The following is a 26,672-nucleotide window of genomic DNA, read 5'->3' as shown; positions in this document are numbered from 1 at the left end:
TGATGGGGGGGCGGGTGGGGGGGTTGTGCAGGCCATGAAGCACTGTGCTGCTAACCGCTCCATTGTGGCTCAGTCTTTGGCTAACACTGTGGCCCATTCTCAGATGTGTGCACTGTTTTTATCACGCAACAAGAGTGACGGGGGTTATAGAAGGAGAAGTTGGACGAGCGCCGCACGCGGCTGACTCATGAACATTATGGGTGGGCTTCTAGTGTTGGCTTTCTGTTCGTTTAACGGTCCCACGGACATGGCGCACAGCCATATCACTTATATATATATATATATATATATATATATGTTTATTTACCTCTTGCAGATACAATACATAGCATAGCATACACACAACTTCAACACCTGTCCCTGCCTTGTTTATATGATTAATAGCTGTGTTTTTTTGTTTTTAACAAAACACTAATGTCTCATGTTTGGCACACTCAAATATTTTGGACAGAAAATAATTATTCTTGGTATACGTTTTCGCTGCAGATGACTCGCTACAAAAGAAGCTATATCATCACATACTACAGTACTGTAATGGCACTTTGTGGACATCATGGATTCACGGCTTCAGAGTCTTCAGGTAAACATACCGACCACTCTTTGCTAATCTCATTACAAACTAATATGGCTTTTGAGTGCAACTTGGCAAAAAAAATCACCATGGCTTTATTAAAAGAAATGCATCTCATTAAAGTAAACATTGAGTCCACACATTGCTCGAATGCTACCAAATCTTTATCCGTAGAGTTGATTTGAGCAAAGTCTGCAGCTTTTTATCTTTACTTCATTGCTTTTTGCCCTGTGTCAATCACCTTGTAACTTTGCGTGTGTGTGTGGCTGTGTGAGCTATCAACTAATCGGGACTAAACGAATCTCAATGCTTAGCATTGCGCCTCAAAATGGGGTTTTAGGGGAACCTCGGATACATTTCCACTTGCAGACTGAACAAAATGCATTTCTCCAGTGGTCCACATTAACTGTCAGTCCAATGGCTCCCTGCGCTGCTCAGGCCCATCTGGTACTGATAGGACGCCTCCCTGATGGACATGGCACTCTGCGCAGGATAGGCTGAGAACTCTCGGTGGGGCCTGAGCGGTGACCCGGGCTTCCTGTGGTACAACGACGGCTGGCCCGCCCTGTCTCTGGACCCCGGGCCGGGAGGAGAGGACGACGGCGGCGGCGGTATGACGGGCAGACCGCACTGGACGGAGGCCGGGCTGTAGACCCCCAGGTCGGCCCCCTGCGGCCCCCGCGACGCCATGGCCCCCGGGGAGGGGTGGTGCGGCACCACGGACGTGACCGTGGCACTGCTGGTGAAGTGAGCGGTGAAGGGCTGGTACGGCACGGCCTCCACCGTCTGGACGCTGTAGCGAGGATAGGGCTGCATGGAAGCCCACATGTTGCAGTTCAGCGACGGGGGATTCAGGTCGTCCGCCGCGTCGCCCGCCGCCGTCCCGGGTCCGGAGTCCGTCTCCATGCCGCCGAACATGCACGCTTCTCTGGCGTTCATCGCCTCGCTGCAGTACGGGTGAGACAGCAGCGGCGGCTCGTAGGAGGGAGGCGACCGGAAGTAATGTTCATCCGAGACCGCGGGCGACGTCTCCAAATAAGGCCGTTTGCATCCCAGCTCCAAGTGTCGCGCGTTATCTGAAAGGTAATGTATAGTCACCCGTATTATTTTTCAAAAGAGTTTATAGACACGGCTGTTCGTTTCATTTCATCACACTGAAAAAAAGTTTTGAATAATAAAAACACACCTCTGTGTTTGAAGCGGTGATAAAGAAGCCCGGGGTCTCTGCTCTGAGGGAAGTGGTTGGAGAGAGGGTCTTGGGAGTCTGAGTTGGACAGAGGAACCCCGGTCTCGTACTGATAATGGGAAAGGACGCCTTGCGGATGGCCCGTCAGAACTCCAGCTCCCAGCTTCCCCGCCAGGTGACTATGTGAGGAGAGGATCCTTTGGCGGACCATGTTCTTAGAAATAACAGGATAATCTTTCCTGCTCATCAATAACGGCAACAACAAAGAAAAGGACATGGAATTAGCTTGCCTAGTCACAGCTGTGGAACTTTCCCTTGGAAGACACGTGTGGAAAAGGGTTCCTTATTAGTCGAATGACTATTAATTTAAAGGGAATTCTGTCATTGCCAAATTTCTAGATACTGTATGTCAATTTCTGAGATTAACTGAAACTTAACTAAAATAGACCGAATTCATTGCGAAGGCTTGGTTGTCGAGCCATTTTCCCCCCGGAAAACCGACGGAGAAACTCCGCTATGTGTGCAAACACCTTTAGTGGCAAGTGGGAGAATGGCAACTCTGTCACAAACTCACAATCTGTCTGTGGTGCTTTTGATTGGCTGTTTGTTGACAGACTTAGTACCATGAATTGAACATGACTCCTATACCAACAAAATCAATGGAGATAAGATAGAAAAAGTGAATAGCATGGATTTGTTAACCTACCCCTGTAGTCTTGAGACGCGTAGATCTCCCTCCTCGCTGCCTCGAAACCCTTTGGCAAAAGGATTGTTCTCAATCTTCAGCTGAGTGATCTAAGAAAAATAGCACACTTCATTCAAGCTTTCAAGTTGGCTGCTAAAACCCAAGCTATTGTTACATGCAATTGAGTTTGTTGTCATTAGGAACTGTGTCAAGTTTACACAGTTTACACTGTAAACTACGTGAATACAAATGTATACTGATAACGTATTGATATGTTTGTCTGCAGTGGAACTGCTTTTGTTCTGCTTTCCTAATAATATACATAATATTATATATTGTATTTTGAATTTGTTTTGTTCAGATAATATTAGTTTTTCTATATTTTAGCATATTTATTTTAGTAATAACGCACACACTATTGGTTGATTATTGTATAACACAAAGACCTGTTAGTTTTCTATTACTAATGAAAGGCAATACATTTAACATCCTGTCTATTCGAGGTATGCGGTCAAGCCTAGCCTTGGCTCAGGGAGGAGGACGCCCCTGCCATGCAGAGTCCCGTCGGTGCCTTGAGGGAAGGAGAGACGGAGAGAGCGAGGCCACTGGCCCACAGATGGCGCAGGAGCGAGTACCTGCAAAGGTGGGCCTGTTGCGATACCCTTATCGTATTTTGCATATAGTGGTCTCTCTATGTAGGGCTTTACCTTGTGGTTCTGATAAGACGTCACAGAGATGAAGGCGGTCTCGTGGAACACATGAGTGCAGTAAGCCGTGTTCTTGGAGCCAAAGGCATTGTTTTCATCTGCCTTCACTATGTGTAGCCTGGGCTGGTACTTGTGCATAGAGTTGAGGATGATCTGTAGAAGAGAGCAAGAATACAACATGTTTCATTCAAAAACCTGTCAGTGTTGATCGTGAATGAACCGCTACTGTAACCCTGGACATAAGGCCTACTTTCTCTCACTAAGTCTAGTTTATAGCTGTTGTGTAGATGCCAAATGCGCTGTCATTTCTAACTTGAATAGGCCTCATGGTTTGAATGACTGTATTAGTTGCTCAGGTTTTCCGTCGCTGGCTTTCCCCCCCCTAATATTTGGTATGCTAATGGTACCTGGCTTGATGTAATCAAGGCTTCTTTCTTTCCCCAGAGCCAAGTTATGTAGTTGGAGAAGGAATGTTTCTATTTGAAGAAGTCATAATTAGTCTCACATTTAAACTGGTGCTACCTGTAGGATTGCAGCTTTCAGTTGAGTGTGTTTGAAAGTTGAGAGAAGTTTTAAACTCTTGCCAGTGGAACTTTGTGTGGAGTCTAATAATACTGGTTTATTCTAACTTTCTTAGCATACAGTCATATATAGCCGCACTTAATTCAGTGCCTGCGATTCAGCCTTCAAAGTAGCCACTTAAACCCTATGTACAGGCTCTCCCAGGTCTCTCTCCTTGGCACCCTCATTTCTTTCCCTCTACACCGAATGTCTTTGCAGAACCGATCCACAAGCTGATCACAAGATCACAACGGTCTTGCAGATCAGCTATTTTTCGGCCCATAATAATGCTCGCCTGTTATGACATTCCCCAGGAATAGGGGCGCCAGGGTTCAAGCGGTTAACGATTTAGCTCAGTATCCCTCTCAGCCTCTTGTCTCCGTCACACTTGACTTGGAATCAGAGTGTGGCGTCTCCCCGGACCAGTCAGCATGTGTTGCGTGCGCCCACTGTTTGCTGTTGCCTGGGCCGGGGCGGAGGTAGGTCAGCTCGGCTCAGTGGCACCATCCTGCTCGCTGCAGCCGAGTCGCCGCAGCGCTCAGCCAAGCGTTAGCGGCACGGAGGCGCGGTCATTGTTGGCCCAGCTCTGTCAGGGAGGATGAGCATCAAAGTCCCCACCTCGTCCTCCCCCCTCTCTTCACCTTCCAGACACACTCGGCAAGGCTGGCTCGCGGGCTTTGAAAGGGCCCGCCCCCCCCGGGGGGGCTTCCAAAGAGAGGTGAAGGCTAAACGGGGCACGGAGGGGGGGGGGGTGGCTGCTAGGCTCAGGTTGAACCCTGAACGGCCCGACACTCACATGCTACGGCTGCACAGGGCAAGGCTGGAGACAGGAGAGATAAACCCATTGGCTGGTTCACCAGAGGCTCTCCTGTGACCTTTGTCTGGTCTGCCTGTCTGGCTGATGTCTGAGGGCAATGTTCTGTTCTGTGGTTGTTTGGTTACATTGATCAGGGCTGCCAGCCTCGGATCAATTAATTAATAATTGAAGCTTTGATCTGCCGTTCCCTTTCATTCAACAGGCATTTCGACACCAACGACTGTGTTATTTTTCCAGGAGTCTTCTGCACTCCTAAGGAATATGTGACAGGTGCTAGGATAAGTTTTCCTCACTTGCATTTAGTGATGTCAATGTTTCGAACCGTCATCAGGTCCTGACTTAGTTCTCCAAATAATGCTTCTTTCTGTGCTGTGAGGAAGACCGTGTGTGGCAGTTATTAGTTTCCCCATAGAGTCCTATATTAGAAATATGCTTTAATACAAAATATGAATATAAAAGCACGCTGAAACATATAAATCACACATCAAATCTAAAATAATCGTCGTGTAAATATAGATCAATATCCTTTGTGTGATTACGATCAAATCAAAATGAACAACCTAATTGTGTGTGTAGCCTACTTTTATATGAGCAGGCAGATTTATGTGTGGGTTCCGGGGAGCATGTCTAAACAGTAGCGGGGGGGGGGGGGGGGGGATCTGTTTTTACTGCTGATGCTGGGCAGGTCCATAGTGAGGAGATAAGAGGGAGAGAGTTAGGTGAACTTGGGTCAAATTATGGAGAGAGAGGATCTGAGGATCTGAGATTTCACAAGTGAAACTAGATACCTGTAAGAATCTATATGGCTAGCTCGGTTTCGACACATTATGACAAAACAAGACATATTTTAGCTATCAATATTAAGTTACTTCTATTTGTGCATATTGTGAATGAAGCCGCACAAATCCAGAGGTTGTTCTAAAAATGAAAAATTGTCTTCATTATTGGAATTAGTAGAAACGCTTGTCTCTTTTGATATGGCTGCTAACATATTCAACTCTCCCAGTTCCACTGCCTTTTGAGCAGGCACCCCATAGCCAATCTGTTAGGAGCTGCTAACGCAGTGACACAGAACAGAACAGGTTCCACTACCCCATTCCCAACACACGTACTGGTATAGGCTGGGCCTTAATCTGGGTTTAGCCTGGCCTCTAACTTGCTCTGTCCTCATTATTCGCCCTTATCACTGGCCAGGCGCTCAACTCAACCTGACAGTGGGCCCCGCCGCTGATCTGAGAGGCTATGAACCTAATGAGCCCGCCCACTGACAGGATGGCTTAAGACAAGCTAGCCCAGAGTTCCCCTGGGGAGCGCGGCCTCGGTCATGCTCTTCCCTCTACGACAAGCCTCTCTCTCTCTCTCGCTCTCTCTACTTTGTCTCATATTTTTTCATTTGTTTCAGGGCCTCTCTTACACAAAGACTTCATTATTTATTTAAGTATTGTACATGGTGATATATGGAAGTATTTATTTTCCCTCGTGTACCGTTGTGTGACAAGTACATTGCACCTGTTCCAGTTCATCGGCTATATGCTTTGACCTTCAGTTACTACTACAACTTAGCTTGTAGATCTTCTCCTATTTTAGATTTTTATATATATATTTTTCAACAAATGGCATTTACATTATAGTGATTATATGCTGTAAGTGGTTAAACTGTCCCATTCATTTTAAAGGACCTATAACATAAAATTCAACTTTTTCAATTTCTTTTGTGTTTTTGGACATATGTGTTTTCTATCCACAAAATTGAACAATCAGGCTTTCATATCATATAGGTGCTTTAATGGAAATTGCTCTCAGGAACAGCTCAACTGATTTTCACCAGTTTTTTTCACCCTACTTTGTATAATCCCTCCTCTTCTTCAGTCTTCAGTTCCAAATTTGCATTTCCACTTTGTTTACAATGTCCACCATTGTTGATTTTCCAAGCTGGCATGGAATGGAAACAAGCCTGGTTTTTATCTAGCACCAGTATTATAATGACACAAATATTAAATAATCTGCATATCAGCACCCCCACTACCTCAGGACATTGTGGTACTGCAGCTAAAACTGCTTTCAAAGTCCATAAAGAAATGACAAGGACTGGTTATATCAGAGTGGTGATTGAGGCTCAAACCATTAGAAATAACTTTGAGGGACATGGACAATATGATATTAAATATAATAAAAGCAGTTTTAAAATGCATGTTATTTTCGCTTTAAGATATATTTTTTTAAATACATCATTATGTATTCTATGTATAGAGGCAGGCCCAAAGAGACCTGGAGAAGATCGTGGAGAGAGAAATGAAGGAGTTGGGGTGGACCTGGGGCCAACTGCAACATTGGGCGGAAGACAGACTGCATTGGCGTTCGTTGGTGAAGACCTTATGTGCTACCTAGCACGAAGAGGATTAAGTAAGTAAGTAATGTATTCTATTCCTAATACATTCCTAATTCCTTTTCCTCTCTTTTTCAATGAGCGCCTCCTTAAGGTCCACATTTTGAAAACCTGTGAGCTAATTTGTCACTGAAGTTGTTCTCGATTGATCAACTGAAATGACTACTGCAGTGTATAAGAGCACGGCTGTAATCGTCTTCGACATGAGGCCTATAGAGCGCCTCAGGCCCGCCCCTTTCAGAAAAGCGAGTGGCCCAGGAAATGAAACCCCAATGCATTCTTCCATCGGCACTTCTAATATAATTTATTTAAAGACGGTTACGCCGCGGACAAAGCCAATTCGGATCGTGACGAATCATGATAATGAACACAATGTTTTGGGCCGATCAAATAATTTATAAGACGAAAAACAAAACAAATAGTGTTGTCTCCTGACTTTCTTTTCTTCTTTCTAATGATTTGATCGGCCCAAAACATTGTGTTCATTGTCATGATTCGTCACGATCCGAATTGGCTTTGTCCGCGGCGTAACCGTCTTTAAATAAATTATATTAGAAGTGCCGATGGAAGAATGCATTGGGGTTTCATTTCCTGGGCCACTCGCTTTTCTGAAAGGGGGCGGCCCTGAGGCGCTCTATAGTCACGCTGATATGATGCAGTATAACACTACTTTCATTACCGTATTACCGGTATATTCAGCGGCTTGGAATGGGTCGATGCTCTGAATGGGACATTACGACAGGCTATTGATTGGTCTAAGTACTGTAGGTGAGATACTGACCTACCAGTAGGTCAGTATCGTCCACAAAAAATAACCATCATCAACCCACAGAATAACAACACAACACCTAGTGGGCTCGTCGGTAGGTCAGTATCTCACCTACTTCAATAGTTTGATTAAACGTGATAATGTCCCATTCAGTGCATTGACAGCATCCGAATGGGATGAGCATTCATCTGTCTCTAGCATATTACTTCCAAACAAGATATCACAGAAACTGTCTAGATTACCATATCATTTTCCATGCACCTTCATGCTCCCAAAAGGGTGGCCGGCCCTTACTGATTTTGGTGAAGCCATGGCCTTTCCCGTAGCACCGCCATTAGATAAAAACCTTCCACACAAAATGATCGTTTGTATTCACACCTGCTCTATTGTTCATGCTACTGTAGGTTAGGTACGTTGCATTGTATTAAGCTTATTTTATTTTATTTTATTTGGTGGGCTGTGTCGACCCTGAACTTTGCATTCGCTTAAAAAGGAAAAGGTACAAAATGATCATTGTACTGTAACTTACTATGCTGGTCACATTTGAGAAAAAAGGAAAACGAGGGGTGCACTCATTTATGCTTGGGCTTTCTCTAGGCGAGGCATTAAAACGTGCTGTGCATATTCAAGCTTCCCTAAACATGAACACATGAACCTGTGGCCTTTACTCTATCGCTACCCTCAGGCCAAAATGTCAACCCTCATAATTGCAGGCTGAACCCTACAGTTTAATGCCTTTTTCCTGCCATGATACCAAGGCCTTATGTTCCACTACACTCCTCCCCAATTATGTCCCTAATAAGAGTTTTAAAGGTTACTTCTATTTCATGTTCTGTCTTCGTTATGAGAGCGTGAGGCTCTGTTGAAAACACTTTGGCACGGTTGGGTGTAATGGGCGCTAGTAGGTCTTTTAGACTGTCAGCCATACAAAGCAGATTGATATTTCACTGTATAACATTTTCAGCGTTGTTGTATACTTCATATCAGCACTCCCGGAATTCTTCCTGTTCAATGAAATAACTTGGCTGGAACTAACTTTATAAGCATTATTATATGCATATTTGTACTCACATGCCCAAAGGGGTCCAAGTGGTTGTTAGTAAGCTTGAGCTTTTGAAATGACACCAACTGCCTCATCCAGTGGGCTCCAGTAGCAGGGGAGTCAGGGTGCACGTACAGCCTGCCTGGCATCGCTGGCTCCGCCTTGCCCGCCACCATCCTACGGTCACAGGGAATGGAGGGGGTTGAGAAACACAAGTTAAGTCAAAACTCCCTTCTTCCTATAGCAACTGTTCTCTAGAGCAGTGTTTCGCGAGCATTTTCATATCATGAACCCCCACATCGATGTGCATTTGGCCACGTGTCCCCATTTGAAAAGATGTTGTGCTATAGGGATCCCATAAGAGAAGATCATAAAATAGCAGATCTACAAGCTCACAATGCATTGCATCATCACGACACATTATGAGCTTGGAGATGGGTTATTTTTGATTAGCCAAAAAAAAAACGAAATAGGGCTTAAGTGTTTTAAAGTGTAACTCATCTTGCTGGGGAACCCCCCCGTGCACTGTGCACAGTAAAAAAAATGTTATGAAACATACTGTACAAGAAGAATTTAGTAATGATTTTAAAAACAAACATCATAGCTCTATAGGTCTAATATCTGGAATGGCGACATATTGTAATAAAACCTCCCAGAGGCTCTTATACTCTCACGTGGACTGGACTATACAGTTTAGTGACAGCCGTGGAATTGTCCCTCATACTGAACACATGTATAGAATAATGACGCTGAGCGCTGGCAGCCGTTTCCAGCCCTCACACTAACAGCTCCGTTTGGACTGGGAGGCCATTGCCTCTGCTGTAACATCACTGCTAATTATGCAGTCCAAAGTGTGGCTGAAGAACACCAGAACCCACACTGGCAATGAAAAGGCCAGGAATTTGAAATTCCACGCCGTCCCACAAGATCAGCAACAACAAATGGCTGTAAAACAGCTTGCATCTCCTAGTCTGTGTTTCAGTGCAGTTTTAGTGGCAAAACATGTTTATTTGTGTGTCTCTCCATAGATACAGTCATTTAGTTATTTATGCAGTGCCAATGCTGATGACATAAGTGGCTGCAGCATGGCTATGGTGGCATTAACCCTATATACCCCCAGGAGGGGGACAGTGCATCACCGCTATTGTTTAATGTAGTTTCAAGGGCTTCCTTGCCAGTCTCCTAGCAACAATCTACAAAAAAGACAACAATTTCAATATGCTCTATTATAATGGGATAAACATACAACTTTATATAATTGCATTCTAATGTATCATACATTTGCTCAGAATGGAGAGAAACTGCATGCTGCCAGTAGCTTAACCCATTTTAGGCGGGAACCCCTTTTGGTGTTAGCATTATGTTATGCTTTAGCTATTTAAAAATAGCAGATCTACAAGCTCATAGCGTGCCACAGAGTGGCGTGCTACGAGCGTTGCAGGTCTGCTATTTTTGAAAAATCGAAGAACGACTGACATAGAAACATAGCTTTTTCAGAAAACTGTCATTTTCAAACAGACATTTTTAGAATCTGATCTCAGGTCAGAATAGCTTAAGGTCACAGCCTCTGTCCAGAGATGCATGCATCAGCAGTAATACACGATAAGCAGTCTGTCATTGTCATGAGCTCTATCATTGAAAACAGCATGTCTTGTGGTGGGAGGGGATTATGAACTTTTCACTGATGGAAAGAAGTTGCAAAACAATACGTTGTTTAGCCAACAAAATACAACATTTGGCCATGAATCATTGATGACTAGAGGCGCACGTCCTCCATTAACCCCATTGACCCAGTACAGGCTGGAGGGCTCGGTGCCATAGCAGAACTGAGACACTTGCCCAGTGTTTCAGTGCGACCAGGCTTGTCATCCTTCCTCGCTGTTCTCTGTGTTCTATCGCCATTCATTATGTCGTTCAGTTTTATAGGAATGTGTAAAACGCGTATGAAAAAGGGGGGAGGAGTGGTTGAACACCGCAGACCTTTCAATTTGCACGCTATTTACAAGCTTTGCCAGAGACGCCGATTTTCTGCAAATGGCCAAACTGCTTGCAAATGGCTTGTTTTCCTGGTGAGCAGGCAAAACAGTAGTGATTAAAGAAGCTCCTTTCATTAAAACTCATCTGTTCGCCCATGTCTAGACACTCCACTCGTAACTGTAACTGCACTTCCAACAGCCTGGGTGGTTCGATGCCCCATCCATGAGTACGTCTGTCGACGCTACATATCCTCGCTGTCGGCCAGAAATCAGCTAAACTCCATTTTTCGACACTATTGAACCCCCTTTATGTCTGTGTTGGTTGAAAGAAAAATATTGAACCAATGAAAGTATTAAAAAGTGCTTCTGACGAAACCAGCTGACTCCATTGTATCCTCAAACTGTCTGCTAAACCAGCTAACGCCAGTTTGTTTTGCCCTCTCCCCTGCAGCTTAGAATAGCTCAGAGATCCATTGTCAGCTGTTCTTATCAATTATGATGGACAAACTCCACTTGAGCTCGATAGGGGTAAAGTGGTGATAATATAATGAGTCTGACACATGTAGTATCTGTCTGACAATATATATATAAAGTCATAATACCAACTTTGATGAGGCAGTATTGCTTTGTTTTAAATATATAATTCCTAATTTCCTGAAAAGTTGGTTTCTGCCCGACAGCAGAGATGTATACATTGTAGTCAACAACCAATCCTGAGGTATCCGTTCATCCACAACTTCTTCTGACTCACCACTTGTTATCGCAGAACTTGTAGCGGTGGTCATCTGCTGGTACAATGTCTGTTAGGAGAATGTACTTGGTCTTAGGGTTCATTCCTGACACTTTGACCTTATAGCTCGGGAACATCCTCCTGTAGACAAACGTGAGGAGAAAGGGATTAGTAGGGTTTAAAAAAAAATAAGCTATTTGTCTTTCAAACTTAAAGGTTATGAGAGATATTTCTGCACACCTATATCTGTTCTGAGTTTCACTTAATACAGTTGACATGTGCCCAACAGAGTTAACCTCAGAGGTACCATGCGGTTCACCGTCATTGACTTCAAGCTTTAGGGGTAGGCGCTGATCTGCTCTTCACTGAATCTTTGCGGCTTAACTCACTTTAAAAACTGCAATCTGAAACGTATTTTAACCAGTAAAGCCCTAACCACACCAAAGGGTCAAGACGGTTTTAGCGTTGTCCCTGCGGTGTGATATGTCTTGTTGCACGTTGACCCTAGTGATTCAACGCATGGAAGTCAATGACCCAAACCACACCAAAGGGTCGAGACGGTTTTAGCGCTAACTCCTCTCTCTCTCTCTTTCTCTCTCTCTGGTGAAGGCACATGCTAGGTACTGTATGTGTACCTCCATACAGTATGTTGTCATGTTCAGTTTGTTGGTGTTAAGCAGATGGGCTTTTATAGCAAGGTGTCTCTCCATCCTATGCATGTGTGCACCTGTGCATGCATCAGGTGACTCCGTGTCTACCTGTCTCTGTCCGTCTGTCTGGCGCGCGTGCACGTGTCCTGTGCGTCATACTGAAGGTTGCATGGGATATGTTGACACCTTTGGTATGTTGGTGACAATCAGACGTGGGCTTTATCTTAACGATGGGACTCTCCCATGACCATACGTTTGCGTGTCCACTCTGTGGGTCTCTGTATCTGCATCCATCTGGCGATTTGTATTCACTTGACCAACTGTAACTTTTAATCCCACGATTTTGCAACCCATTTTTTCTCCCAGTACTTGGCCATAACACGTATTATCAACTACAAGGCAATAGTTGCACCACTTCTGGCATAGTGTAGTTCCCATATGCCGGAGAGACAGCTTGGCTGATTAGCTATTGGCACTCCACATTGTCGCAGATTTGCATCCTGTCCAGCCTCTTAAGATCATGAATTCACAGAATGAATAAAGGTGTCGTGGACCAATGCGAAACAATATTCAGGAATTGAGTTCCTTGGCCTGCTGGCAGTGTGCACAGGAAAAAGTAAATTGACAATTATCCAAATGTAGTTATACTGCTTCCTTTTGTATTCTAGTCTAGTCCCTTGTCTCTACTATACCTCCTTAAGTTTACCCTATAGGAAGAGCACAGACAATCATGTGTCCGACATGTGTAGTTAATTATTAATTATTAACCGCCGTTAAGAAATTAGTCGGTAATCGTTAACGGGTAATAACTAATCGTAATTAATCGAACACTATGCGGTTCTATCATTGGTTGGTTTTCTGTGAATGTAATGCTGTCTGCGAGCGCGTGTGGCAGAGGAACGCACATACAAAGATGCCATTGCCTGTCCCTGTATCGTCAATGGTCAAATTAATATTTGATTATGGAATATAATATGCCTTTCGTATTATTTCTGTATATCAGCAAAATGTAGATTTGTATGTTAGACATTGAGGGAAATTAAGATTCTCAGATTTTTTTTACAAAAGCACAGCTTATCAACTAACCGGTTTATCGATCGATAACCTTATCAAAACGTGTCAATTAACTATGAATGCATTAATCGATAATTCACAGAGAGGACGTAAAGCATGCTATAGTGCAGAACTATACAGTACAAGCTTAAAGGACCACTTCACCCCTTTTTAACCGGTCTTCATTTTTTATTGTTCCTCACTAATTGCGAACGTAACTATGAGACCTAGCAGAACATGTCTGTCTGTCTGTGTGTCTGTCTGTCTGTCACGCTGTAACACCACCTGCCCGCCACCACAGGGCACAGCTGTAGCACACAAAAAAAAAAAGAAAAAACACACACACACAGTCACATACACACACTAAAAGAAAATCTTAAAAACCTAACTTAAAAAAAATCTTAAAAAACCCCAAATATGTACGAGCTGCGTTCGCTTCCCGCGTTTGCGCGTCTTACTTGTGTATAATATATACATAATATACATAATATCGTACCATTTGTGTCTACTCCAACTGTGTCTCAGGGGGCTGTGGACAGTTCTGAAACCCGAACATGCACCCTATCCTCATGCACGTCGGTGTAACAAGTGAAGCGACAGAGATCAGCTTCCCGCTAGCCTCTTTGGTGTTGAGCAGCAACACCAAATATAGGTGATAGATAAGATCCTCTATACCCAAGCACCCAGTCTATCAGCAACGAGTATACGTGTGGATATATGTACGGCGTTGGCCTGTCAACAGTACTACTACTTAGGTACAATCTATCAACAGCCTATGAGTGGATCTAAGTACAGTCTCTCAACGTGTCCTTAACGTGCATTTGTTTTATGACATAATGTGTCTACACTGATCGGATTAGAGCAGTGACAGTGGATCAGCCATGTCTTTAACCCATTCTGAACGGGAACCCATTTTGGTGTTAGCATCATGTCGTGATTTAGCTATTGAAAAATAGCAGATCTACAAACTCATAGCGCGCCACCGAGTGGCGCGCTACGAGCTTGTAGGTCTGCTATTTTTTGAAAAATCGAAGAACGACTGACATTTTTAGAATCTGATCTCAGGTCAGAATGGGTTAATCAGACCAGTGTGTGTCCAGTGGAAACCTTCGTATGAATCTGATCTCAGGTCAGAATGGGTTAAGGAATTGGGAGTCACAGAAGCCTGTAGAGATCAGTACTGTCGGATCACTGAGACAACATGGAGAGTCGGTCGAGAGATGTGCCATTCTTATAAACACAGGCACGATGAGCAAGTCCTCTTTAAGCAAGATAAGATCCACTTCCCAACAGCTTACTGTAGGACACACACCTGCCACACTTTCTCTGCTGCACTCTGTTTCTGGTACTCATTTACTTGCCCGCAGGCATACACACAGTATATGACGGAGAAGAATACAGATGCTTTTTATTTCGTTATGTTTTGAGGGGCAATTTTTGCTTTTTTTATAACATAATAGTGTCGAGAAACCAAAGTTAGAAAGATTGGTGACGTGTGACGAGACGTGATGGGAGTCTGATTCGCGACAATGTACAATTTACAACATGTGGGCCGTCCATGCGCACGCGTAGACAGAGATGCTTTGATAGTTTTTTGAGTCATAAAATAAAAAGAGTATATATGTCTTACATCTGTTAAAGTGCCCCGAGGATTGAAAGACAGAATATGCTAATATAGCAGACAAGCCCATAAAACATATGAATGAACGCTACCTTCCATGACCCCCTCTTATGCTGAAACCAAAAACGTTTTCATCTCCATCTGCGTCGAAGCAAGAAGTTGCAGAGGGGATTCTGCGCCCCCTTATAAACCCCTAAGTGCTTTTTAATGGTGGGCCCGGATCGGACAAGCAGTTTAGACAGCTGAATCGCCATCGCTCTAGAAGTCTCCAGTCAGAAAGTGTATCTGTTGACGTTTTCCCATGGAAACATGTTCAAATAGTGGAGCGAGCACGCACAGTCGTGACAGCCTCGCCTGCTCTCTGACAGGACGGTCCGGCGGCATCAAGCCCCTCTCTTGGCTCAAACGCGCTACTCTAAACTTGCTGCAACAAACGCCCATCAAAGGCTTTGCGCTTTGACTGACACCATGTGATCAGGTTACTGTAAATACTATCCCAAGTTAAGATAGACAGGGGAGGGCAGATAATTTAAATCTCTTTCCCAGGCCCCCAAATCCAATCAGGAGGTAGAGATCAGTCCCGGTATCATCCTCTCTGGAAGGCGGGTTAATCTGGGAGGAACATTCAAAACAGACCTCTGCTCATCCCCCTGCCTGCCCTGCATGGCCCCTATGGCGTTATCATCCAGCCAGAATGGAAGTCTGTGTCAACACATCAAGTGGTCCCCACGTATCTACAGTATATAATGTGAGCCTCAGCTACTGAGGACGGTCTGCCATTGCTCCAGTCCAAACCATTCATTTCAACCATGACCCCCCCTGCTCTTTCTCTCTCTCACACACACACGCACACGCACACACACGCACGCACGCACGCACGCACGCACACGCACGCACATGCACACACACATACATACACACGCACGCGCACATTCACGTCCAGATGTGCATTAATCAAACAGGAATTGCTGAGTCAAAATGCACCGCTTAGATGCATGGATATCGGATACTTGATGGATTGAATATAAATCCTATGTGCAGTAAAAAAAATAACAATAAAAAAAAACTGTTTTTATATGCCTTACTGGCTGAGAGTCCTTCAAATAATCTCACTGTAGAAGCCCCGAAACTTCAGATATATTCTTAAACCGTTGTTTGCTTTCCTATTTAGACAGGACAGCATGTGGATCAAAGCGTGGGCCGATGTGTTGTGTGGCTGACGTGTCATCTGCTGACGCAGCGGCCTGGTTGCTCTTGGCAGGTTCTGGCATGCAAGACTCTGGCATTAATAATGTGGGTGATGAGAGGACTATACTGTTACACTACAGCATATTGCACTGACTACATGTATAATAGAAGAGCTGAAGTTTGATCTGGTTTGACCAGTATAGCAGTGTGAGCTTAGTTTAAGTCCGCCAACAATGTTGTAGACGTACTGTAGTGACCTGACCTATGCTGTGTGGAGGATGTCACTACAGTATGCCACAGTGTTGCCTTATGCCAGTGGTTCCCAAAGTGGGGTCCGGGAACCCCTAGGGGTCCTTGAGAGAGTTCCAGGGGGTCCCCCAGCTAAATGATAGTTAGGAACCAAATGGACCCTTACGGGTCTGTAACTCAGAGAGTGTACAAATGGGCCCTAACAGGTCCATTTGGTTTTATTTGTACACTATCTGTTTTTTTTTTAAATAATATAAACATTAGGGTCCCAGAGATAGAAATGCCATTAAATAGGGGACAGTACCCTAATTCATGTTCAACTGGTCGTCCTTGAAATTAAAATGGTTGAGAATCACTGCTAGAGCTGTACAATTCTTCTCTCGTGGGTGTCCCTGGCATATATTTTCTAATGGGGGTCCGCCGGGGGCTTATAAATGTAAATTTGGGGGTCCTTGACCTGAATAAGTTTGAGAACCACTGCCTACATAGATGTATACTGTCTTTATCATCTGAAGTTTACATTACAAACAAAGTATGGGAAGCTGCAAGAACCACTCCGATAGGAGCAGGCTTGAGCCCTGTGAAGCACACCTGATCATCATCAGGTCATGATCACTGTGTTAGTAGAGCGAGTGTTATGGGCGGACTGTCAACCCAATGCCGTCCATTGTATACCGATAGGTTGGGAATCAATTATAATCTTGAGTTTTGGAAGGAAACCTGGCTAATAAGACAAATATGTCTTAAAAAAAAAACATTATACTTGCCCTCTACAACTAAAATTAAAAAATTAAAACACCTTAAATATTGTATTTCTTTCATGAATAAAGAATCTCCATGTGGTCTAGCCCTATGGAATGTATGGAGTGCATTGCATGTGCTAATAAAAAACAACTTTATGCTTCCTAAGGATAAGGATGAGCATCAAAGCAATATTTTAAATACTTTTAATTAGCATGTGCATTCCATATATTCCATAGGACTGAACCACACATAGACAACTTGTGACAGGAGCAGTGTCTATTGAGTGAAAGATTCTCTATTTATGAAAGAAATAAAATATGTAAACTGTTTTTAATTTTAGTTATAGAGGGCAAGTATAATGTTTCAAGGCATATTTGTCATATTAGGCAGGTGTTCCTTTTAAGTTTAGGCGCTATATGGTTAAACACAATTACTTGGGTTGGCTATTAGCTTTGGTTAAGATTAGGTGCTGTTACTGCGCTGGTTATAGTTTGTTTAAAGGTAGGGTAAGTGTTAAATACGTGGGAAAACTGTGTGTCTGTCTGTCCATCCGTCCCCGTGTGTGTGTGTGTGTGTGTGTGTGTGTGTGTGTGTGTGTGTGTGTGTGTGTGTGTGTGTGTGTGTGTGTGTGTGTGTGTGTGTGTGTGCGCGCGCGCGCATGTGTACATGCACACGCACAGACATGGACTGGTGGGCATGTGAGCATGACTCAGAAGTGTTTGTGTGAGTTAGGGGGAAGCATGAGAAATGGAGGTGGGGGGGGGAGTGTGTGTATGATATCACTGTCAGGGTGTGTGTGCGTTTCTGTGCCCGGCCAGCTGTTTCTCTTAACAGTCCCGCACGCTTTGGCTCTTCAGAGATCCATTCCCTCTCTGGGAATCTGCCGCGCCGAAAGGGGGAGATCAAAAGGAGCGTCGGGGGGGGGGGGGGATGATGGAGCACCACGACCCCGCAAAGGCGCTGACGATTGCGGGCGCGGGACTCCTCTTATCACCCCTCTCTCCACCGCTGCCCTGACGGGCTGTGTACAAAGAGGGAGAGTGAGGGAAGAGGCAAACGCTCATGGGCGCTCTGGAAGAAAGAGGGTTACAGCCTGGTCTGTGACACTCACAATAACAAAGTCTTCTTGGTTCGGCTAGGTGTTCGCTTGACTGGACGAGCATCCGTCTTGAGACACGCTCAGAAGCTTGACTCGCCGGTCAAATGCTGGGTGATTTATGATCTCACTCGGGGGCTGTATGCCTTTGTCTGCAGCTGTCTTTTAGGCTATCCGTTTCAATTAGTTGAGCTATGTATGCCACTTTCCCTGCAATGGCATATATATGCATGTCGCGTTCCGCAATGGCACAATACGCTGTATAACTGTCAAATCACGACTCAAGGTCATTAAACTATATTAGAGATCTATAGCTTGGTATCTGCTATTTGGTCGTCAAAGGTCAAGGTCGGAGATGATCCAAGTTGCTCAACTATGCACATTGCACATGCAGCACACCTCTAGGTTGCCCTTGCTTGACCTGTAGTTTACCCAGCAATCACTTTTGAGATCAAAAATCTCCTTGGCCCCCATACCAGGGCAAATACATGTTTCAGACACACAACCCATATCAAAAGTCTCCTTGGCCCCCATACCTGCAGGGCAAATACATGTTTCAGACACACAACCCATATCAAGTTAATAATCTGCACAAAATAGACGCGTTCATGAAACAATAGTGCAATAGTATCAGCTCTGGATCTTCAAGTGTTGTCAAGCTGATTTCTCACTGGCCTTAAGTTAAAGGACAACTTTATTTTCATGTTTTAGGTTGTTATTAGAGAAAGTAAAAGGTGAGTGTAATTTTTTTTCATTTGCTGCTTTCTTTCGTTTTAGGGATTTAGCTGTTTTTGACAGGGGGGGGATTCAAGCATGGGGCTAAATATGTTTTTCTTCACAAAATGTTATAGCGATTTATTTTTGTATTATTTACTATAGTCCTACCAGACCCTTAGAAATGATCTCTGGCCACAAAAGATCACGTGATCTACTGAATGTGTCAAACTGACATATTGAGCCTATGACATACAGTGTGGCTTCCCCCCAGTAGGCCTCCTTCACATTCAGTAGATACTGTGATGGCCAGATGTAATTTATTGCGGTCTAGTACTATAGTAAATAATAAAAAAAGAAATCGCGATAAAACGTTGTAAAAAAATACATATTTAGCCCCATGCTCGAATGCCCCCGCCCTAAAGAAGTCCCTAAAACGAAAGAAAGCAGAAAATGAAAAAAAAATCTTTTACTTTCTCTAATAACCTAAAACATGAACCTTGGTTGAAAAAAACTAAAGTTGTCCTTTAAAGGGATAGTTCAGATTTTTTTTAACTTAAGCTGTATATGAAATACTTGCCATTAATATAGTGGTTGCAACTGTATTCATTGGTTGCCCGAGTCCCATGGTGGGAGTTATGCTCTGGTATTGGTGAAATATTAAGTAGTTCCGGTCATTTTGTGGGGGGCACAGGGGGCCACGCATTCAAAGTAAATGAATCCACAAAACTAACGTTATTTGTATTGTTGACCTATTTCTAAAATATCAGTGCAACTTTCGTACATTTTTGACCCCTCTATCACACAGAACTATGTTTTTTGTGTCCATATCACTACGCCCAAAAATAGTTCCAAGTGATAGAGGGGTCAAAGTTGAACGAAAGTTGCACTAATATTTTGAGTGCAAAAAGTATTTATATAAAGACGGTTACGCCGCGGACAAAGCCAACTCGGATCGTGACAAATCATGACAACCAACACAATATTTTGTGCCGATCAAATAATTTGAAAGAAGAAAATAAAGGCAGGATACAATACTATTCGTTTTGTTTTTCTTCTTACTAATTATTTGATCGGCCCAAAACATTGTAATGATTGTCATGATTTGCCACGATCCGAGTTGGCTTTGTCCGCGGCGTAACCGTCTTCATATAAATACTTTTTGAAAAGCCTATGGAGAAAATTAATGGAGAATCATTTCCTGGGCCACTCGTCGTTCTGTTAGGGGGCGGGACTGCGACGCTCTATAGCGCAAAGTAGTAATGGAAGAAAATGGAAGGCGGGTAAAATATATGACCAACGGGCCCAGGTGATGCAGTGCGCAGTGATTTTCACCCAGCCTGGACCATTGTGGGCATGTCTGTGCATGTCCGTTTGCTTCTGCAGCAGTGCGCTCGGCTCTGTAGTCACTTGACAACAACACCATGGATTGTGGGTTTGTTTTTATCAGCGTGAGAGCGCGGCCGATGGTGTGCGCACCAGTGAAAGCGTCGTTATAGGCGAGGTATAGGCAAGGTTATAGCGAGGTTATAGGCTGATTCATGGGTATATATGTGTTTTGGTCTGGATTTCTCCTTTAATCACACCTATATCACCTGCCGCGCAAAGCCATGGACATTCATCATTTTCTCCTGAGCTCCTGACACTAAACCCTTAACGCTATAAAGTGGCACAGTGGCTCAATGGTTCACACTGTTGCTTCATAGCAAGAAGGTCCTGGGTTTAAATCAACTGTGGCATTTCTGTGTGCAGTTTTCAGAATTGTGGAGCATACTGGAGCTGCCCACTGGGTGTTTTTTTATGCCTTTATTGCGACCGCAGATCACATTTACTAAGAAATCGTGCATTTCCCGTCAGTCAGTCAGTCAGTTGTTTGGTTGGTCACCCCCAGGCATGACCATATACGTGGTCATGGCTCATGACATCACGTGACATCAGGGCTGGAGATCCCTGATGTCATCAATATTGGCGAGCAACTCTACATCGGACCTCAAACCCTTAGCTCTCCATATATGGAGCTGACCTGTTGTGGCATTCCATATGTTGATCCTTCCCCATCCATTGTTCCTCTTCGATGTCTACCTTTTGACTGATACCTGTCCATTTAAACTTTAGACGGGCCTGCCCCAAAGTTATTCGTGCAGTCGCGCATGGCAGCCGGCAAAAACTAGAGTTCTTAACAGGCCCAAGAATGAAGGCCCGTCCCTACCTGGGCCCTCATCAAACCCTTGTACACTCAAGACACTGCCCCCGCTGCCACCCTTAAATCTCCATATATGGAGCTGACCTGTTCTTACATTGATGTTGATCTGACCTCATCCAACCCTGTACACTCAAGACACGCTATATGGCCAGTACATAATTAATTCCATATGTTGATCTGACCCCCCCCCCCCCCCCCCCCCCCATTCCAAAAGCGCCAGCGCTCGCCCAGTAGTCTGCTGTCACCCAGGCGGATGCGTGCCGTCAGGCTACTGGTTAGATAGTACAGTAGTCTGACAGGAATTGGGGAGTGACACACAGCAAAGGCCGCCCGCGATCGGGACTCGAACCCGCTGTCAGGTGGTGCCCGGACCACTACACCAGCCGTCTGGGCCAGACTTTTAGTTGTTGTTGCGTTATCAACGCCATTTCATTGGCCCGAACATAACATTGAATGCCATACAGTGTCAAGAGTGTCAGAGTGCGAGTCAAAAAGTGAGACAGAAATAAACAACGCAACATTTTAGACGGAATTGGGGAAAGTAGTGAGATGCAAGATGCTGAAGACAGTGATGGAGAGGGAAGCGCAACTCAGGGCTCCAGCTAGAATCAAAACAGAGACCTATAGTTGGTTATGTGGTTGAGACTATATCTGGTCAGCTACTGGCACGTCCCAAACATGGCAGAGACTGCAGTCCTTTCTCTCTCCTACTGAGCCAGTGTCACAGAGTGCAGATATTTGGATATTTAAGCCTTGTAGCACAATTAAGGCTTAAGCTTAACCATACTACCCTCTATACTTTGTTGACCCCCCCAGGGGTCTAATCTACATCCACTCCTTTTTTTCCCCTCTACACCAAATCTCTTTGCTGAAACTTTCACAACGTGTCACAATATGGCGCATTTTGAGCTTGTAAATCTGCTATTTTCTTTTTTTTTTGTATTTTTTGACCAAAGTTTGCATATTAAGACATTGCCAAAAAAAAATCCACATTTCCACCTCTGCTTGTCAGCTCTGTGGTTAACCTACGCAACATAAGTGCCACTGCATGTGTAGAAGCGGAAATGTAACCCCACATTATTTGAAACCTAGTTTCAAGCCATAATTACAGATTGAATATTTAATGGCCATGCATGCAAGAAGAGAATGTGCATGTATTTATTGTAATCATATTATGTATAGTGTACATACATTTCCATGCAATGCAACACGTATTTTATTATTTAATGTAACAGTGTACTTCTTAAGGAGGTTCCATCTTGCCCTGTCACTCTGCTATGAGAACATGGCGAGTATCTCCATACACTATTCATACCCCTCAATTAATAATTCACTCTGGTCTGAATGTTCATTTATTGAGTTGGCAATCCGGAACGACAGTACAGTTTCTTGTGACCCGTTCCAAACATAAACGGGGTCTCTCAAACTGCACGCTTGACAGTAACGGCGCGTACGTCTGCTCGCTCAGGTTTTCCAGGGCAGCTGCGTACTGTAGCTAAAGCCCCCGCTCGGTCCTTCAAAGAGCTTTGAGGATTTCAGAGACCACTTAATCAGCTGGACAAGGGAAAGCCCATCTCTCACGCTGATGCGGCATTAAAGAAAAAATGTGGTGACCTTTAAAAAATGTCTCTCTTTACTGGAGGCAACAAAAAAAAATAAAAGAACGCCCCATGAGGAATGAGAGGCGGAGGTGGGTTTGAAACAGCCTACTCATTCTCTGGTTAATGTCCAGAGGCCTCCCTATCTAATCCTCGGGTCGCATTAAATCTCGACGAACGGAGCAGTCATTTGTGTTTTCAATTATGTATTCATGGGTACGGGAACTTCATGTCTCTTCCTGAGAGCAGGGGTTCTAACTGCCCTGTGTTACTATTAGCTGTCTAAACACGTGCTCCTGCTGAGCTATGGCACTCACATCGTGTGTTGAATCCCTAATTTTTATATAACTTTTCCTGTAATTTTCCACAGAGATTGCAGTTGTGCAATAGTACAACTAGTAGTGTTTAATATAGATACAAATTATATCTCCCTTTTTCAAATTTGTTTTGACTATACGTACACGGTAAGTTGGAGCATGTCTTCATGTGCGTGTAGATGTATTTTATATACAATGACCTCGGAAAGCCACAACGCATACTATACCAGCAACACAATCACACATGAGTCACTCTTAACTATCATTAGCAGCTATGCTGGCAGCTATGCTAAGTAGTTATTGTGAGTAGGGTTGCCAAGTAACCCACATTTTGTAATTATATTTTTTATGAAAAATAGGTTCAGTAAAACTCTTGGGCTAAAAAAGGGATAAGACAAACAACTTCCTGGGGACTGGTTTCCATACTGGTCCTATGTTATGTATTCAGTTAATCAACAATGCTTGTTGTAGTAGTACTTTTTACCAGTGGTGGGAAAAGTACTCAAATGTTTTACTTGAGTAAACATATCAATAATATAGAAATACTCTGTTTTCCAGAATTCTAAATGTACCAAAGGGAAAAGTACTTCAAGTATTTCATTTTTGATCTGCGTGCCTCACATCTTGCATATCGGCTATTTTCAAATGGCCAAAATGTATATAGGGCTGAAGTGACTATGTTTTGTAATAACAATCAAAATCTGCAAAGTAACTAAAGTTTACAAATAATTGCAGTGGAGTAAAAGTATCATAATTGCCTCTGAGATGTAGTGGAGTAGAAGTAAAACTACTGGAAATTGGAAATACTCAAGTAAAGTACAAATATCTTAAAATTGTATTCAAGTACAGTACTTAAATAAATGTAGTTAGTTACTTTCCACCACGGATTGTTACCTTGTTGTTATTGACATTGTATACTAGTGTTACTGTGTTTTAGTGTTTTTACTAGTGTTTTCCTGTATACTGTGTTGTAGTACTAGTAGTGTTAATACGTTGTACTCACCTGCCTGCTTTAGTAATGATCATCTCTGTTCCAGCTTCATGGAACTTCTTCCACAGTTCTCGCTCGTGAAGAACCACCTTGATGCTCTCAATATTCTGGAGAAATGAGTGAGGAGATGTCTGTTAAATGGTCCAAACACACCACCATCCCATGGAACTTTACAAAAAAACGTAAGTCACAACATTGTCATATTACATAACATAACTTAGCAATAGATTATTTATAAATAAACGGAATAATTCTATGTTGATTCTTGTTTATTTAGTGTGTAGCTTATGTTTGTGTACTGACGTTTAGTTAGTTAAATACACAGTATAGTCTCCCAACAGACCAATGAAATGGCTTCAGTATAATATACAGTACAGTACATGGATAACAAACAAAGGATGAAGACCCAAAGACATGCATAGTGTATATTACATATCCCTGCCAGTGCCCATAAGCAAGGTGCTTCATAGCCTCGGAAACCCAGGCGTTTTTATTTGTCGAGGGGGTGCCTCAGAACTGGCGCTGCTCGGTGGCTGTTCACGGCTCCTAACATTTAAGATGAGTCCAATTCAGAGGATGAATCTCCCCTCAGGGATCTATAATGTATAAGTTAACTAACCTAAAAACAGTAAAGCGGCCTCTAAAGGGATTTATTGAGACCACAGTGTGGTCACTTCTGACTCTCTTCCTCATGTACAGTATATTAATGAAGGTTTTATATTTATCACACATGTGTGGGGTTTATAAGTGATTCTTGCACTTTGTCCATTTGTTTGTGCATTATTACTTTTAACATGAGGCATATTGAGTTTAGGATATAAAATGTGCTTTACAAATATAATTGACTGGACTTGAGATGAAAAGTACAAATACATTTAATCAAAGTTTACCATTTGAAAGCAATGGCTGAAGCAAATGTAATCATGCACCCTGGCCAGAAGTCAGATATTTTGAAGCCTGCTACAATATTGATGAATGGCTACTTCTGAGGATTTCAATTACTTTAAGTCAACATTTCTTAAACTGAGACTTTGAATTTCTGATAATAGGTTAAAACAAATCCAAGTGAACTTTTCATTGTTTTCTTTTTCCAACATTATGTTTTGATTCGTAGTGAAACTAATAAATAACTAGAACTGCACTCTGTCGAGTCCCTACTTGCTTGTTGCACACTAGTGCGCAAGCAGAGCGCGCAAGTACTGTCGACCACTACAAACTGTCAAATCTCAGCTTCTCTGTGAAGGAACGTTTGAAATGTTGAATTATTAGGTTTAGCTATTTGCTACCTACCTACTTTATGCATGCAAAAAAGTAGTATTATGAAGTATGGTACAAGTTTCTATCTATAAAAGAAATACAGTTTTATCGATTTAGAATTATTCTGGATCCCTTTTTAGTTTCTCAAAGAAAAATAAATCATCGATATCCGATGAAAAAAAAGGTATATAAACTGAAATAAAATATGTTATCACGTATACAGTATAATTATTTAATTATTTCTTTTAAATTGTCAATTGCTTTAAATTTACTTAATCTTAGACTATAGTGATATTAATACTAAATGCCTCTGTGTATATGTATATGTAATTTGTAAATTGATTAGCGGTATACTGTGGTTACTTTGCGCCACTTTTGATGCGTATGCACCGTGCCAGCATATTCGATGCGTATGCACCGTCCCAGCAAATGACGTAATGACTGCTTGTGCCTGATACGGCAGTGGTGCCAGATTATATACATAGGAGCATTACCTTTAATCCTCCCGACACTAAAACATATCGTCATTACGTCACCATCGAAAACCATTTACACTCTGGCATTGGGTCCTTTAATCCACATCTTTTCACGTCATCATTGAGAGCTAGTTATACCAGTTATACCCTGACGTCATACAGTATTATGCTGGGACGGTGCATATTACGCATCGAATATGCTGGGACGGTGCATACGCATCGAATATCGTCCTGGGCGAAACTACTACTTGCGCGCTCTGCTTGCGCTAGCAATTAGTAGACGCTACAGCTTAAGTTATCGCAGGTCTAGAGTGTCATGGTAAACAACAAATGGAATCAAGAAACGTCCGGATGGTCACACTGTGACCCTCAGCTATACCTGGTCGGTCTCGCTGCCACTGGAGATGCTGGGAGTTGTGGGCAGGCCCAGGTGCCCAGGCGGGTCAGCCACGGCCTCTGAGACACCTCCAGGCTGGGCTCTGGTGGCACTGTCATCGGGCACAGCCGATGCCTTCTCTTGGAGCATCTCTGGATAGGATTACAAGAAAGAAAACAACCTATTAAAACAAGGAGCCCGCCAGAACCGTAGTAGTAACCGTAGGATTAAATTAATCGTCTAGCCTGCCCAGAACCGTGTATAGGCTATACGTTTTCCAGGGTTTATATTCTTTAATCCATGTTTTTATCTGATCGAATTGTTAGCTGCCGCTCGTTAGCATAACAACAACAAGTGGGACAGTTGCCGCAGACTAAGAAACGGTTTTAAATAAAAACATATTTAGTTCAGTCGTCAAGGTTCGCAAGGTGCTGAGGTTGTTCCCGGGGCACAGCCGACTCAGCAATGGGTTCTAAGGAGATACAGTAACTGCCCTCATTGCTCAGCTGATCCAGTCAATAAGCCACTCCGACCTATGGATCAACTAAATAGCAATGTTTTTGCTGATGTTATTCTGATTGTTTTGGGGTTTTTTTGGTCCTGGGATAAAAGATGAATGGAAGTGTACAGACACCCATTCATCATTTTGCATAGTGTGTGTTTTGGCTGACAGGACACATCTACTTAATGCATGGCTCCAGTTAAGCGT

The 26,672-nt window shown here is 43.3% G+C and overlaps 1 protein-coding gene across 1 annotated transcript; it reads right to left on the bottom strand.

The window, feature by feature from the left end:
• tbx4 (T-box transcription factor 4) lies at window positions 1-26,113 on the bottom strand (the record flags this gene model as incomplete). Its single annotated transcript, XM_080771508.1, has 8 exons — window positions 1-1,647; window positions 1,758-1,996; window positions 2,464-2,552; window positions 3,150-3,302; window positions 8,754-8,901; window positions 11,452-11,571; window positions 23,867-23,961; window positions 25,967-26,113. 8 exons carry the CDS (start codon window positions 26,111-26,113, stop codon window positions 974-976), a joined length of 1,665 nt encoding a protein of 554 aa, XP_080627634.1. The 3' UTR covers window positions 1-973.
• Between the last annotated feature and the right edge of the window lie 559 nt (window positions 26,114-26,672).

Source organism: Protomyctophum bolini (assembly GCF_963924005.1).
Source record: "Protomyctophum bolini genome assembly, chromosome: 9".
Taxonomy (NCBI): Eukaryota; Metazoa; Chordata; class Actinopteri; order Myctophiformes; family Myctophidae; genus Protomyctophum; species Protomyctophum bolini.
This window is presented reverse-complemented; position numbering and strand designations above follow the sequence as displayed.